This window comes from Myotis daubentonii, chromosome 4, assembly GCF_963259705.1.
Source record: "Myotis daubentonii chromosome 4, mMyoDau2.1, whole genome shotgun sequence".
Classification (NCBI taxonomy): domain Eukaryota; kingdom Metazoa; phylum Chordata; class Mammalia; order Chiroptera; family Vespertilionidae; genus Myotis; species Myotis daubentonii.
The window spans coordinates 108522923-108539866 of NC_081843.1; the positions used below are offsets into that span (position 1 = coordinate 108522923).

At 41.1% G+C, this 16944-nt stretch overlaps 1 protein-coding gene across 1 annotated transcript; it reads right to left on the reverse strand.

Annotated features, from left to right (window-relative positions):
- Window positions 1-996: 996 nt before the first annotated feature.
- On the reverse strand, window positions 997-1513 carry LOC132232462 (large ribosomal subunit protein eL24-like). The gene has a single exon (XM_059691881.1). It carries the CDS (start codon window positions 1488-1490, stop codon window positions 1047-1049), a length of 444 nt encoding a protein of 147 aa, XP_059547864.1. The 5' UTR covers window positions 1491-1513; the 3' UTR covers window positions 997-1046.
- Window positions 1514-16944: the final 15431 nt, after the last annotated feature.

A 16944-nucleotide genomic window follows, 5' to 3' on the forward strand; every position in this document is an offset into this window, starting at 1 on the left:
TCAAATTCTCAGTTGGGGAAAGGTTGTGTGTGTGTGTGTGTGTGTGTGTGTGTGTGTGTGTGTGTGTACCCATGTGTGTACATGGGGGAAGTAAGGGGTGAAATAAGACATGGTGTAGCTCTTCCCTGCCCCAAGTTGCTCTTATTTTCATCAGGGAAAAAGAAACAAAGATGAAAACTTTCCTTGTAGGTTATACCCATCCCCTGAATGAAGCTTAGGGGATTTTTTAAGGGATCATTCATTTTTAATTTAAAAAATCTGGCTTTTTAACTGGTCTGCTAATTTTTGGGTACCAACAATACAATAAAAAATCTGAGGCCTAGGCACTACAGGGACATTCCTGTCTGTCATAGTGTATAACCCATCCCCATTTGTGCTCCTCCTAAACTTGATCTCCACACAGGGCCACCGCCCTGCGAACAGGTCAGAGCAGGCAAAAGTTCCACTGGTATCGAAGCTCTTATCTCAAGGGAATGAATGGCCTGCTGGAGACTTGGCTGTTTACATACTTAAAATTCAGAGTCAGGCCCACTTGAAGAATAGTCATTTGTGATGGAAATGAGGGCTGATGCTAGACATTACAAAATTATTATTCAGGTTTCAAAAGTCAGGGTGCTTGAAAGTGCTTCATTATACAGTTACATGTTTGTGTATGGAATATGGTGAGATTTCTTTTCATCTTTCTTATCTAATCTCTGCTTCCAAAGACAGTCAAGCCCCTTTGCATGAAGACATCCATGTTTCATCTTAAATATAACTTAAAAGAATGATATATGGACGTGATTTCTAGCTTTCTTCACTCTTTTCGTGTGTTATTGAATTGGGCTTCCACTGGATGTTACAACTAGCAGTGGCTAAGATAAATAAGATTTTATTTGCATTTCTAACCCTCCCACTCCCCTCTCCACCACACACACATCTGGGGGAAGATAATCCAGGGGTACCATAGTCACCCTGGCTGATTCTTTCCATTCCTCTCTCCCAAATTATAATATATTTTTTTTTAGTTATAGTCAGGTCTTTATTTAAGAATCTCATCTGCCAACTTAGCATTTCCCACCAACACAGGGAGCAGAAACCTTCACAGGCTCCACAACCTTTTGCTTAGGTGCCATTGCGGTCTTTTTAGATGCTTGCTTAGCCTTTTTTGCTTCCTTGGCAGCCCTGATAGCTTGTTCTCGCTGAGCTTTCCTCTCAGGCTTCTGGTTCCTCTTGGCCATTATATCAGCAAGAGGTGCACTAGTGATGGCCCTCTGGAATTTGACTGCAGTGCAGGTTCTTTTCCTTTGAATTTCTTCCGACTGTCCCTTTTTGTGCTTTCTTCCGTAGAGCACAGTCCAGTTTATCTGCCTAGGGTTCCTCTTGGAAAGGAATGCCGACTCGCATTTTGCATTAAGAAACTGGAAAACCTTCCCGTCGGTCCTGGCATAGCGCTGCCCGTGTCCGAGGTAGATCTTGTACCCACTGAAGCCGCACAGCTCGACCTTCATGGCTGAGGCTGCCGGAGAGCAGGAAAGATCCCATATTGTAAGATTTTGACCTCTTGTTTGCCAACTCCCCACAGGTTGGCTGCTGCACCTCCAGATTCACCTACATGTTCCAGGCATATGGGAATGATAGTCTTAAGGGCTAAATGAGAGCCAAGTCTCTCAATTAAAAAAAAAAAAAAAGGTTTTCATTGATTTTTAGAGAGAGAGGAAGGGAGAGGGAGAGAGAGATAGAAACATTGAGGAGGAAGAAACCTCAACATTGGTCAGCTGCCTTCTGCACTCCCCCTGCCTGGGAATTGAATTGGTGACCCCTTGGTGCCTGGGTCGATGCTCAACCACTGAGCCACACCGGCCAGACCCAAGTCTCTCAATTTTAGAAGACTTTCCCAGAGTTCCTCTCGGCATGGCTACTTCTAGCACATGCATATTGTGTCCCAGATAAAACTAGGTTCTTTAGTCAGGAGGAAGGAGACTGCCCAGTAAGGAGGAGGAGCCTCTGTGGTAGGTAGGCTGCCAGCAGTGTTTGTATTCTCACTCTTCCTCTTCAGACATCAAATATTTGTCAAACTATAGAATGTTTATAGTTACCAAAACCTTAGAGATGATAAAGCCAACATTGCCTTCTCATTTTACAAATAAGAACACCAAAGACCAGAGAGATTGTTTTCCATTTAGAGTCAGGGAAGAAATGGAAAGCTTAATCCTCACAGCACTTATAGTGGGTATTCCATTTCACACTTTATTGTATACGCTAGAGTGTAAATACTTGAGTATATTGTATACTGTATTTTTTAAGTGATTGCATTTTGTATTAATTTTTTGTATTTTAACTTATTTTATCTATTCCTTGACTTTATTGTATACCAGAGGCCTGGTGCACAAGTTTGTGCACAGTTGGGGTCCCTCGGCCTGGCTGGCCAGCGGGGCTGATCAGGGCCATCTCGCCCAGTCCGGGGGGAGGGAACACAGGAGGTTGGGTGTGGGAGCACACTGACCACCAGGGGGCAGCTCCTGCATTGAGCATCTGCCTCCTGGTGGTCAGTGCGCATCATAGCGACCAGTCGACCAGTCATTCGATCAACCAGTCGTTGGGTCGACCGGTCATAACAGTTGCTTAGGCTTTTATATTTATAGATTGTATTTATTTGTCTATTAATTTATTGTTTGTTGTGTTATATGTATTTGCTTTATATTATTTATTGTATGTTTTATTTATTACTTAAGTTGATTGCATTTTGTATAATATATGTATTTTGCATTTATTACATATTATATTTATTACTTTAATTTATTTTATAATGCTTCATTATATATGTTAGAGTGTAAATAACTAGAGTGAAGAATTGCCAAATTTATCTTTCTATCTCCCTCTGCAAATACCAAAAAATTGACTGGCGAGACCTCTTTAAATATAGGGTGAGGAAAAAGTAGGTTTATAGTTGTGAGTACACAAACACAGTTTGTTCTTATATTATTACTTGTTAATTATTATATTATTTTCCATATGAACAACTGTAAACCAACTTTTGCCCCATCCTGTATTATTTGAATTTATTATATCATGAATATTATTAACAAAATGTCAGAGGGAAAAGGAAGGGAATATTTCTAAAAGAAATTAATTTAAAAAGTCGCTCAGTGGATAGAGCATTGACCTGTGAACTGAAGGGTCCTGGGTTTGATTCCAGTCAAGGGGCACTTACTTTGGTTGCAAGTTTGATCCCTGGCCTGGTCGGGGCGTGTGGAAGGCAACCAATTGATGTGTTTCTCTCTCATCAATGTTTCTCTCTCGCTGTCTCTCCCCTCCCCTTCCACTCTCTCTAAAAATCAATGGAAAAATATCCTCAGGTGAGGATTAACAACAACAACAACAACAACAAAAAATAACAATTAAATGAAAAAACAAGTAGCATAAGCATAGAAATACCAAAAATATTAACCAGAAAACACACTTAATATGCCGGGGTGTATCTAAAGTTTCATTGTGCCACACACTGCTCCATGGGAGCTCTGCTGACGGACTGGAGAAGGGAAGAGGAATGTGCACCGGGCAGTAGGTTCCTTGAGAAGTTCTTGCTGCTTCCAATGGCTGGTTGGGTGCCCTTGTGGTACATTTGTGTCGGATCAACTTCTTCCAGGTCTTGTATTTTGTTTGTTCTCCAATTTTCTCAGTCTCAGAGTTTTCTTTCTTTTCTTTATGTCTTTCAGCAGTGTGGAGCACTAAACATTTCCCCCACAGCAATAATTGTTCTAATTTTCCTTCCTGAAACCGAGTTTCATTTGAAAAGGTCCCATTAGGCTGATTTTGTTCCTGATTTTCACTTTTCCTGGGGGTGCTTTTCAGTGTGCGTCATGGGAACTCAGAGGCCCTAGAGAAGGGACTCTCTATTTGATTTACCAATTGCTCGACAACCATCTTGTACACGCTCAGGGCACACACATTCTAAACGTTTCTCAGGCATCATTGTTCTGGAGCACACATTGGACTTTCAGCATGAATTTTATGCTCCCTGCCCTTAAAGCTTCTTAGGTAGACAGAGACTGTGCTGTTTAGTACATTTACAACATCTCCCAGTGATGTAATGACATCTCCTTCTTACTTTAGAGGGAAGTATGTGTTTTTCTCTTCATTACACAATCAAGTATTTTTGTATTTTAACACAATTAGAAATGAAAGTTTGGCAAAGCACTTCCCCCAGAATTGCCAAGGATTGAGTCACCAAAAGAAAACCTAAGGAAGTTAGCACTTACAACCCTCAGTCAGGCAGGGTTTAGCTAACTGGGTTCAAGATTTGTCAACTATTTCTAATTTTTCAGTGAGCTGAGTTAGGAGCACCATCTAATGGGGAAAAGGTACTTCCAGAAGGGATGGGTGGCTTCTTGGGGAACAGACAGGCCCGAGGCAGACTGGCATCAACCGTCAAGGCTACATAGCACCAGCTTGGAGCAGTCGGGAAAATAGCCTCATTTTGCTAAAAAAGAAAATCTGCCGACACCTGCAGCAGTACCTGTGCTTCAGGCACTGAGCATGACAAGGTACTCCAGGGTCCACTAACAGCGATCTTCAAGGGAGACACAAAGGTAACTGTAGGGTATTCACAATTCAGCCAGAGAATCTTGGGCTGGAAATAAGAACAGGATTTGGAGAGGCAAAGTCAATCAGAGTGAGCAATGATGTTCTTGGAGGTATTAAAAGGTAGAGTTTAAGAGACATTGAAGCCCCAACTGGCCTTGGAAAATGCCTTCCTATAGCTAATAGACCGATTATATTTCACAAATGGGTCTCTTCTATGTCACTCGACTTCATTCCTTGCCTCTTCTGCTACACCGTTTATCCAAGTTCCATTTGGAATCTTATCTCAGAAGAAATCAAGATGCGTAAATGTTCAGAATGATATGTGGTGGAAGTGTATGAACTTGTGTTTATGGATTTGTGTTTGGAAATGGAGTAGAGGAGTATCAATAGGCAAGGTTGAACAGGGGAATGCAGGAGCATAAAGCACCTGGAAATACAGGAAAAATAAAGAACCAAGAGCAACTTACTAGTAGTGACCAGAATATAATTTTGTTTTACAAAGTTATAATCCACTGTTGGTTAACTCTGGTGGTTAGAAAGATTCTCTTAGGTTATCTCTACTCATTGAATTAAGTTTTACTTCCAGGAACAATAAACAACAAATAAAGTCCCTCTTAAGCAGGGCAGCTTTTCAGACCAAAAGCTAAGATTATATTTGCTACAATTTTGAAGGACCAAAGAATGTGTTCACAATCCCAAAACATCTATAGTAAAAGTTATTGATGATAATAATAAGCATACATTCAGTCAATTTATTGATCAAATCACGTACTGCAAACATTCCCAAACGCTGCCTTTTATATGATTTTAGTGTCAAATAGTAGCTAATGACATATTTAGGAACAGGTGTTAGTCCTGCTGATTTCTCCTTTCTGGCTGTGACTCTGAAAGGACGAAGCAGCTTTCCTTGGAAGTGTCTGTAATTCTACGCTAGAGTCTCTTGGTGTTTAACCTTAGAGACTTTGTCTTATTTCAGATTTCCTCTTCCAGGAAGGACTCTTTCATTCAAGGGTGGAGTGGAGATTAGAAGTTGAACTGAACCCAGATGGGGAACAAACCAACAAACCACAATAAAAACGACAAGGAAATATTTACCTCACCAGGCAGTGGACGTGCACATAGCACGCGCACACACACGCCCTTGCATGCACGCACACACACAACAGTCTCTTGCTGACCTCACTCCCTAGCAGCAAGAAGGCCTTACACATATTGTTTTACAGGGCTGTGCTCTTGGGCCCATTGACAGAGGTCTCTGAGCTTCCACACTGCCTTCTTTCATGCCTGCCAACTGAATGAGGATGGGAGATAAATCAGCTTTAAAAATCATTCTCACCTAGCCTGCGTGGCTCAGTGGTTGAGCATTGACCTATGAACCAGAAGGTCACAGTTCCCGGTGAGGGCATATGCCTGGATTGGTGGCTCAATCCCCAGTGTGGGATGTGCAGGAGGCAGCTGATCAATGATTCTCTCTCATCATTGATGTTTGTCTCCCTTTCTTCCTTTCCCTTCTTCTCTGAAATCAATAAAATATATATTTAAAACATAGTTATCATTCATTATTAATTATGAAAACTCTATTCTTTCCCATCCATTTATGATGCATGCAACTTAATTTCAAGTATTACAGCCCAGAACAGTGTGATATAATATAGTTTGTAGTTAGCTAGTGCTCCTATCTTGGAGTAGTTAGATGCTAGGAAAATCCACCTCTGAAGGGGATGTAGCATTCTTTCAGAAAAGCCATTCTACAAAGTTGGCTACAACAGGTACCTCGTTCCATACCAGTTGGAGAGTCAGATATATTTGTTTAGTGAAATTTTTGCTTGTTTTCTAGATACCAGGAGTGAGCTCACATTGATAAAACTAAATGTCTTCAAGACATGCAGTGTCTAATATATTTTATTTTATAAAACACTTTCTACTCTGCAGAAACGAATTCTGAGAGATAGTGAATTCTAGAGCCTGATCTTTAAGGACGGTGTTCAAGACAATCTCTACACGATCCCCTCTCTAGCCATTTATTGAAGAGGGTTTCTGTTTGGCCACTGTCAGAATAGCAGAATCCTGTCAGTGGAGTGTTATGTCCACCTCACATAAATCTTTCATGGAAGATGATGCGTTGTCATGAAGGAGTACAGAGAGCTAGGACTTGGAGCTAAAAGAGGAGTTGGCACCTACTGTCTTGTTCTTGCTCGCTAATGAATTTAGTCAGTACACATGGTGGCAAAATTGGGCATGAGACTTACTTTCATGTAACCTGGTGGAGAGGCTGTGGAAGAGTAGTTAATATGTGTGTACTAGTATATCCACCATTTTTTTTTAGCAGTTGATGTTCTCCACCAGAAAGAATCTAAGAGCTGTGCGTGATGAAAATAACTTGGCTCGATGTGCCATACACTCCAAAGATTATTTTCAGTTCCCTAATTCACAACAACACCTTATTGTCAATGCCGCCAGCAGATTGGGAGAGCAGGGACAGCTTCTTGTCATCACTTTAGAGTCCTCTGAAAGCTCAGGTTGCCATGGACAACCAAGGGTTGAGAGGTGAAAGAGGAAGCACATTCGGTCAGCCGCTGCCCTCTGTCTGGCTGATGCGATGATCTTTTCTGAAGGGCACGTGGGGACGGGGCCAAAGCTCTTTCTTCCTGCAGGGGCCTGCTCCATGTGGTAAATGTCTCAAATGAGGGACTTTTATGTCCCCTCGGGATTAGCTGCACGGGTCAAGAGTAAGGGTGAAGTCTGCATGATTTCCCTGCCCCTCTTCCTTGGGGAGGCAATATGTGTGTGGTCCTCTGGGCAGAGCCATTAGTAAGATGGTGGAATGAGTTCTCCCAGCTGGATGGAGATTGCGGGAAAGGGGATGCTCTGGAAATCAGTGACCATGTGTAGCTGTGATTTTGTTACCCTTTGTGGCAGGCTCCTCTCTTGGAGGAATTTCCAGATAGTCATATAAACCGAGTAAACAGTTTCTCCTTTGAGTCTGCTTTATCTTCAGTTATTGGTGATGTCATCTGACCATACTTCCCAAATGCCTTTTGGGCTTTCATCTCAAAAAGGGGGATGAGCAGCTCAGGGTGACGCGACAAGAAACTATTGCTTTCGCTGAATCCAAGTAAAAAGCAGCGGTTAAGTATCTTTGAGGATGTGCGTGCGGCCTGGTTTTGGTGCTGCTGTAATTAGCTAGTTAATAAGAAATAAGCAAAGGGAAGGCCAGACAGGATAGGCCAGTCATTTGGGAAACTTCACCAGAAAGCTGCAGCTTTGCATTCCCCAGGGAAGCACCCGACTATTCCCTGCAAAACACCGGCGCCACTGGTGAGCAGCAGGAAGAGGGTGGAGGCCTGCGCCAGCAGCAGGCAGATGCGCCACCTGGTGAGGTGCTAGTTACTTAGTGGGCTCCGCAGGGGGCACACAGAGAGAAACTAAGACATCAACACTTTACAAATTTTATCTTTACAAGTTCCCACAATTTATAATCCAGGCCGATTTCTGTGGGTGACACAAGTTTCTTTGAAGATAAAAGCCGGTTCGGAGTGTGCAGGTATCAGTGGCTGTTCCCACATGTTCGGGGTTGGGGTGTTGTTTGCCAGGCCGGTCAGGAGTGATTCTGCTGATTGTATCTGTGGCTATTTCTGGAGTTGGACTGGATTCGAAGACAGGCATGGGCACCTTGGTAATAACTATTTCTATAATGGGAGTGACATTTTTATGTTACCTGTTGCAGAATCACCAACCATTCTTGTATTTTAGCTGTAAAACAATGCATGCAATTGTGGTATATTTTCCTGTGTCTCCTCCTTAATCCTGTACCCCTGTGAGGTGTTTTTAGGTTTTCACTGTGTTTGCTAGGATGTGTGTGTGTGTGTGTGTGTGTGTGTGTGTGTGTCTGGGTGAGCTATATAACTGCAGTATAGCTCTTCAGTGGGTCAAGTAAGTAGTGCTTATACTGTGAAAAAATGGCAAAAACAATTTGAAGGTAGTATCTAGCTGGGTCTTTAGGGGAAAAGTCACTTTCTTGTAAGTGCTGACATCAACAGAAAGGGGAAGGAGCTGAATAAACAAGAGAGGGAAGAGTGTGCTTTTTACCTTCCAGCCCTAAGGCACTGAATTAAAATGTGGCTGGTCATTGATGTATGGGGATGGGCAAGGGGCTTAGAAGACAAAGTGAATTTCATGTGTAGGTGATCAGCTAAGAAGTACCCTATACATTTCTAGGTCTGGGACAATTCATTCATTCATCCATCTATTCATTCAGTAGATATTTTTGTGTCAAAAAATATTTATTAGGTGTTGGGGTTACTGTAGTGGAGAGTCAAGTGCTATCTCTCATGGAGTATGCTGGGGGAGAGAAGAAAACAAGTGAACATATGCACATAAAATCTAATTTTAGGGAAGGTGGGAGGAGGGGATGAAGAAAGTGATGAAGTAGAACCGGAATGAAGTGCCAGAGGCAATGTGATGAAAACCCCGGGGAGGAGAGAGTATGGAGGCCAGGAAACCAGAGACCGAGGAGGGACGGGGCTGGATCTGGGAGGACGGATCTCCACTGGCTGGAAAACCTTGTCTGGACTTGCACTTGGAAGCGATCTCATCTGATTTATGGTTTAGGAAGCTCACTCGGTGCTCCATCTCTCATCTGTTTTACTGGCTGTGTATCATTTCTAGCAGGAAATCATTTTATTTTCAAGGCAGTGGATTGAGTGGTCCCATGATACCCTTAAAGGTATCATACACCCAGGATTCCAGAACGGCAAGTTGGTAATATTTGCTTTTGGTTGAGGCCCGGAAAAGGAACAGTCAGGGCAGTTGTGAAGTAGTGTATTTACTCAAGAGTTTATTACTGACAGAAAAACAAAGGCATAATTAAAATGCCAAGAAAATAATTATTCTGGGTTGATTTTCTTGCTATGTTCCTGCTTTGTGTGGTCACACTTTGTGGTAGTATCAGGAGTTTATCAGTTATTCAGCTGTTTATCAGATTATGTTCTTCACCCAAGGTACATAATGTTTCATATAACCCAACTTGTTTTATAGTGCAGGGGCTGGGAGGAGGGGCCAGAGCATGGCTCACTGGGTCTGAAACTCATATTTGTATCACAAACTAGTAACTCCAAGTGAGGCATACTCTGAGGATCCCACTTATGGGGTTGTGTGAAGATTAAATGAGAAGATAGATAGGAATCATTTCTGATATGATTTAAGTGGTAGATGAAAGATAGGTCATCATTATTATTATTTTTGCTACAGAAATTTCAAAATGGAAGATTTACAAATTTGATATAAGATAAATCAGATAGCTTATTTTACACAACTTAGGAGCCCAAAAATGGACAGAATTATGAGTTTAGAATGTGGTGTTTTGAGAGGCAGCACCCACTATTGGGGTGACATTATGTATACTTATATATAAATATGACATGATAAATATATGAAGTCAATATATGACAAATATAACCTATATTATGTAGGGTGCCCTAGACAAGAGGGAGACACAAGGGGCTGGAATTGTTGAAAGCTCCACGTTTGGGCAAATTGTACGGCTTGTGGGTAGTAAGAATAGGTTTGTAGCCCTAGCTTGTTTGGCTCAGTGGATAGAGCGTCAGCCTGCAGACCAAACGGTCCAGATTTGATTCTGGCCAAGGGCATGTACCTTGGTTGCAGGCGCATCCACGGCTCAGGCCCTGGTGCTTGCAGGAGGAAACCAATCGATGTGTTTCTCTCACATTGATGTTTCTCTGTCTTCCTCTCTCTTTTCTACTCTCCCTAAAAAATCAATGGAAAAATACTCTTGGGTGAAAGTTAACAACAATAACAAAAAGAATGGGTTTGTAGTGATGGGTGCAGGGGAGAGGTGTGAGGTAAAGGAAAAGGAGCTGAATTCAAGAAAAGCTGCAGATGAAGTGACCAGGTGGGGGTGAGTTGGGGCAAAAGCTACAGCTGCCAGTGGATATGTTCCTGTTTTGGACTTTGATTTTTAGATGCTGTTACCTGGTATCTTAGATGCTAGATACCTGGTATCTTTTTACCATTATTTTGAACTGAGTTTATAAAGGACATTTTGAAATATGAAATTTTATATGTGAGTTTTAAAAATGTATGTCCCTGGGAAAATTAAATTGCCCTATGATATTTTGTTTTATGTGCAATTGGCCAAATATACTTATTCTACAAAATATGAAAACACTTGTTTTTTTTAACCACACATGTGTACCTCAATACACTATTTGCCTTTGGAAATGGCTATGATTTAAATAGCTGCTTTAAAATAGATTGTCGCTTATATTTATCACTGGTCTTAATAAATAGCATACAATCTTTCTTCTAGAGGCTGGGATTTCTCTTCTTTATCTGAAGTACATATGTTTCAAATAATTCCACTTATAAATAGAAACAATAACCCCAGAAATATCCCTCATTGAAGGTGAAGAAAACTTTTTCATGGGTTTTTGTTAGATATTCACAGTGGCGGTAGCCCTTAATGTGGCACTTGATCAAAAACTCAAATCTCATTCCCATTTGTAAATCTTGTATCCCTTCAATCGTGGGTCAGGGGAAAGCTCCCTTCATGCATGAATTCAAGATTCCATTTCTTTCTTATATTTCCCCTTTCCTTCATTGTTTTCTTTTTCTCTCTTTTCCCCTCATTTTGGTGACTGACTGCAGGAGGGGTATGTTCCTCCAGAAGCTGGGAGGTGTGTGGTGGGCCCCCTGGGGTGAACACCGCCTGGTGCCCGAATGGGAAGGAGCTGCGTGGCACAGATGATGCTTTGGGTGTCCTCACCATTCGAGGGACCCTGGTCATCACTACCCTCGGCAACCACACCATGGGACAGAACCAGTGTGTGGCCCCAATGCCCACAGTGGCCTTGGCCACAGTGCCAGCCACTGCGATACTAGCCAGGGGCTGAGGAAGTTGAGCCTGAAGAATGTATGTGGGACAACCTTTTTCTTGAATTTTTTGAGTCCTCATATACCGTTCTCAGACCTGTAACAACTAAATTCAGCTCTCAGCATTGAGAGCTTTAGACCTAAGCCAAGTGCAATGTTTCCAGAATGAGTTTACCTTCCATGGTGCGATATTTCCATGGTGAGTCCATTCAGATCCTGAATCCAGCCATCAGGGGATTGTCTCTCTCTACCATCCTGTTCCTCACTGTCCCCATTGTTCACTGTTTCTTATCTCTTTTCTGTTTGGGAATACAAGACGTGGGCTTACGAAAGAAAAAAATAAGCAGAGGGAGCCATGCTATGGTGTGAAGACGTGAGCTCAAGCCACCCTTGTTCTAAATCACACGCCCTCTTGTTGGGCTCCTGTGTTGCTTCTTAGTTTGAGGAGAGTGACTTTAATTGACACAGACTTTTGATGAGAAATAATATTTTGTACAGAAAGTAAACTGAATAAAGGAGGACAGGGACATAAAACAGTCCAAAATGGACCTCAAATCACATTTAGGCTTCAGTTGCTTTTGCAACTGAGTAATTAAGAATTCCATTCTGGATCAAGTAGGGGAGGGAGATGGAGGGCAGGAAAAATATTAGAAAGGCAACCAAAACAAGAAATTTGTCAGAATTTGTTGCTGAATAACTATAAGATTTAGTTAATCATTTTATGGTTTATAATAGAAAAGTAATTATTCTATATTGTTTTTGAGATTTAAAAAAAGATCTCCTAAACCCAGTTGCAGTAATCACTTAATCTGCTGATCAGTGTTTATTCATTACTCACTCTGGGCTCATTACTATAAGGACTGTCAGGAATGTAGTCGTATTGGCCACGGTCCCTAACCTAATTATATGGACAGAGACTAAAATCATTGACAAAGTTAGAGAAATCAAAAGAGTTCTAATTATCCCCAGAAGACTATTGCTGTAGGATTGCAAACAAATCAATCATGGGTGTATATATATCAAAACTCAAATTTATGGCTGAGTGGGTATTTGAGAGGGGCAGGTTGTGAGATCTTAGGCTATCACTGAATATTTCTTTTTCAGATGAACCAATTAATTAGATCAGGAGGGAGAGTCCCTTTGGACTTTCACCAGCTGCAGTGTTCGGATGATATAGTTATCATTCTCCAATAGGGATAGGGCATGTAAAATGCAATTTATGTGAGGAACATTCTAGAAGCACTTAATTGCCTCTGAAACAGTTCCTCAGAGGCCAGGGTATCAGATAAAATGCTTACAGGCATAACTTCCCCATTTCCTTTTGCAAAAAGGTCTGTGGGTGGAAAAAGGAGGAGGGAGGGCCATCAGCAGCCTTGGATGAGGCCACCAGAGGCAAATCCTTCAGATTGTATCCTTGGCTGTGCCCTCTCAAGCCTATACTGTAATTGCCATAGAACAAAATAAAAATAAACAAACCTCCAGGCAAATGAATATGTCACCAGCGGCAGTATCGGGGAGGGACGATGAAAAGGGCTTTGGAATTCTTGCAGTGGGAATCTGCCCTTATCACAGATGAGTTGTCTGAAGCTGAGCAGGCTGTTGACGTGTCTGCTCTTCTTCACTATGAATCCCTTGAAGGTGGAGCCTTTGTCCTTTCAGAAATGTTCTTCTGATTACAAATATAATCAGTGTCCATGGTAACAAAATGGAAGAACAAAGTAGAAAATAAAAGTCAGCCTTTTCTCAAATATTATAGTTCTTAACATTTTGTGACACATCTTTCCAGATTTTCCCCATCGTGTGCATATATTTAATCAAATAACCAAATAAATTGTTATTATTTAGTGACCCGGATTTATTGGTTCTTTCTTCACCTCTGGTATATAGAGATGTTTAATAAGTGTATGTTAAATGACTAATTGACCTTGAATTTCTTGGCCCTTAGCTCCTTCCTAAAAAGAAATGGGACTGATAATAACAACTGTAGTGTCTAGAGTTCTGAGGGTGGCATGAGGTGCCTGTATGAAGTGCTCATTTATGGCCTGGCACACAGTGGACACTGTAATTGGATGTTGACTGGTTGTAATTGTTTTGTCTACTAGTCTTTCCAGATTCTGGCTGTTTGCAGCTTTCCTAATTTCTGTTTTTAAGATGTTTTACTGTGAATATACTTGGAGAATGAATATCAAAGTATCAGGAAAGGGATTGCTTTTTACTTATGTATTTAGCAAAAACAAAGAAGTAGCCTGGCTGGTGTGGCTTGGTGGTTGATCTTTGACCCGTGAAGCAGAAGGTCACGGTTCGATTCCCAGTCAGGGCACATGCCTGGGTTTCGAGTTTGATCCCCAGTAAGGGGCGTGTGGGAGACAGACGATCAATGATTCTTATAATGTTTCTGTCTCTCTCTCCCTCTTGCTTCCTCTTTCTGAAATTAATAAGAACATATGAAAACAAAACAAAACAAAACAAAGAAGTATATTCAATTTTGACAAAGATACTGTGAAAAAGTGAACTAATAATATCTTTGTTGGGGCCTTATAAACTGCCATAACTTTTTCAAAAATCAATAAAATCATTAAACCTTTGCTTTGTTAATCCCAGAACTGGGGCTCCATTTCAAAGTTATATTTCAAAATGCGTAAAACCACAAATATTCATAAAAACATGATTTATGATGGTAAAACATTGGGACTAACATAAATGCCTAATAATAGAGATAGTTGAGGTGATCTATGATTTGCTAATTTGAAGGAACATTATACAATTATTAAAATAAATGTATAGGAAAAGCATCTGTGATATTTGAGTGGAAAAGGAGATTAATGATTAAAACCAGATTAACACATACTTGTAATGTAAAAATGGGGAATGTCAGAATGATTTAAAAATTTTATTGTGTTTTAAATTTCCTATAATTAAATAATTTTTTAAAAATAATTTTAAATAGGAAACTGGTCATGTAAGGAGATAATCCATAGAATTGGGTGATTTAGCAGGAGTGAGAGGGTAGAAGCTGTGTGTGATGCGTGTGGCACTGCTGTTGGCGTTGTACGAAAGCCAGTGTCATTTATCAAACTGACCAGGACAAATGGTGAGAGTGGAAGAGTAGCCAGTCAGGAGATTGTTACCTGCACTGCCAGCAACTTATGAGTCCAATGACTAATCCCTGACCACAGACGTCTCCTCCTTGAACTCATGTAGACAGGGGATCATTCTTGGATGGATGCTAACACTACCTATATCAAGAAAAATCTAAAAAGTCAACAAAGGTAACACGATAGCAACAACAGCAAATTGCATCACTTTGTTGGTATGGTTTACATTTTACTCCTGTTTCTGGTGAATACAAAATAGCTCTCCTCCCCCAGTGAGGAAAAGAAAAGACTATCAGTGGGATACATAGGTTTAAAAATTATTATAAGGTACTTTGGAGAGGACAAGTTTAACAGAGGTGATAAAGCTTCAGACATATCTTTTTGAGACAGGTAAAGTCAAAGAATTCATAGCTCACTGTCCCCATTTTATTTCCTATATGCTCAAAGAAGTGTTTCTCAACGTTTCATGTACACAGGAATCACCTGGGAAGCTTGTTAAAAAATGCTGGTTTTCTAGGCACTAAAAAGGCTGTAGATATGGTTTGGATGTCTTTGTTCGAAAAAGAAAAAACAGAAGATTCTGGTGCAGCTGGGCTACTGTTCATGCTTAGAAAAAAATGAAAAGAATAGCCACATGAAGACATATATGCCCAAAGCTAATTTCCTTAAATATTTGGGGTTGATCATTAATTTATCACAATAAAAACAATAAAAATGAACAGAGCATTAAGAATTATTTGGCATTGCCTACTAAGAAATAGTTTTTCTTTTCCTTATTTGGAGGTATGTAAGCAAAACTCATCATCAAGCTGTAGATGATGTCAGCTCTTCTATTCTTAGCACATGTTTGACACGTAACCCTTCTGTTTCACAGTAAACATGTTGAGGCAGTGTTCCTTTTGCTTTAAGATCTGATGATTGTCAGTTAATTATATCACGTGGTGAAGGAAAATTAATAAGGAATGCATTCAGCTATCACTATCATTTTCAATATTGTAGCACATGGGGATGCTCTTCAAACACTGTACTATTAGAATCTAGAACCTGATAATGGGGTGTCTACTGTGAAAACCACATGGCACTGTGTTGCTAAGACTGAACTATGAGAGTCGTTCATCCCAGTGGTGTCTGGACCATGAGATAATAATGCTTTTCTCTCTTAATGAGTCACTTTATTCAGTATGCCAGGCCTTTTTATTTCTCTTTCTTGAGAAAGCAGATAAGTGATTTATTTTTTAAAAAATCTTATAAGAGAACTAGAGGCCGGTGCACGAAATTTGTGCACTGGCGGGGGGGGGGGGGGGCGGTTTCCCTCAGCCCGGTCTGTGCCCTCTCACAGTCTGGAACTGCTCGGGGTAGTGAGCCTAAGCTGGAAGGCAGACATTCCTCTTGCAATCTGGGACCTCTTGTTCCTTATTGCCCGCCTCCTTGCTGTTCTTTAGTGCTGCCACAGAGGCGGGAGAGACTCCCACCACCGCCGCTGTGCTCACCAGCTGTGAGCCCAACTTCTGGCTGAGCAGCACTCCCCCTGTGGGAGCACACTGACCACCAGGGGGCAGCTCCTGTGTTGAGTGTGTTGAGCATCTGCCCCCTGGTGGTCAGTGCACATCATAGCAACCGGTCGTTCTGGTCAATCCACTGTAAAGTTGCTTAGGCTTTGACTATATAGATCAGTGCTGGGCAACCTTTTTGTGAGTGCGTGTCAAAACCAGCAAAATCTCTGACTCAAAATTCTTCTGCGTGCCAACCCTAATTTTTTGAGAACATGTTACGCCTACTTGATATCTCTTAACGTGTACATATGTGAAGAACCTTGAAGAAATAATAAAATTCATTTGAGTGACAAAAACACAGTATATGATGATGAAAATACATTTATTTTTTAAAATATATTTTATTGATTTTTTACAGAAAGGAAGGGAGAGAGATAGTTAGAAACATCGATGAGAGAGAAACATCGATCAGCTGCCTTCTGCACATCTCCTACTGGGGATGTGCCCGCAACCGAGGTACATGCCCTTGACCGGAATCGAACCTGGGACCCTTCAGTCTGCAGGCCGACGCTCTATCCACTGAGCCAAACCGGTTTTGGCATACATTTATTTTTTAATGTATACATGTACACTGATAGTCTGACAGAAAACTTTATGACTCCATTTGATATTATCAGTGGGACTTTTGCTGCTGCATCACTGATGACAGAGATTTTACATCAGGTTTCTATTTTGTGACCTTCAGAGATATGCACGAGCTACTACTTTCATCCGTCAGGCTACTCCTATTATGAGACTTAACGAAATTCATCACTGAGAACAAAGATTCACAAGCGTATGTAGATGAAAACATGGAGAGTAACGCTGTTGCAAAGTTTTTTAAACACAAAAAATTTTCT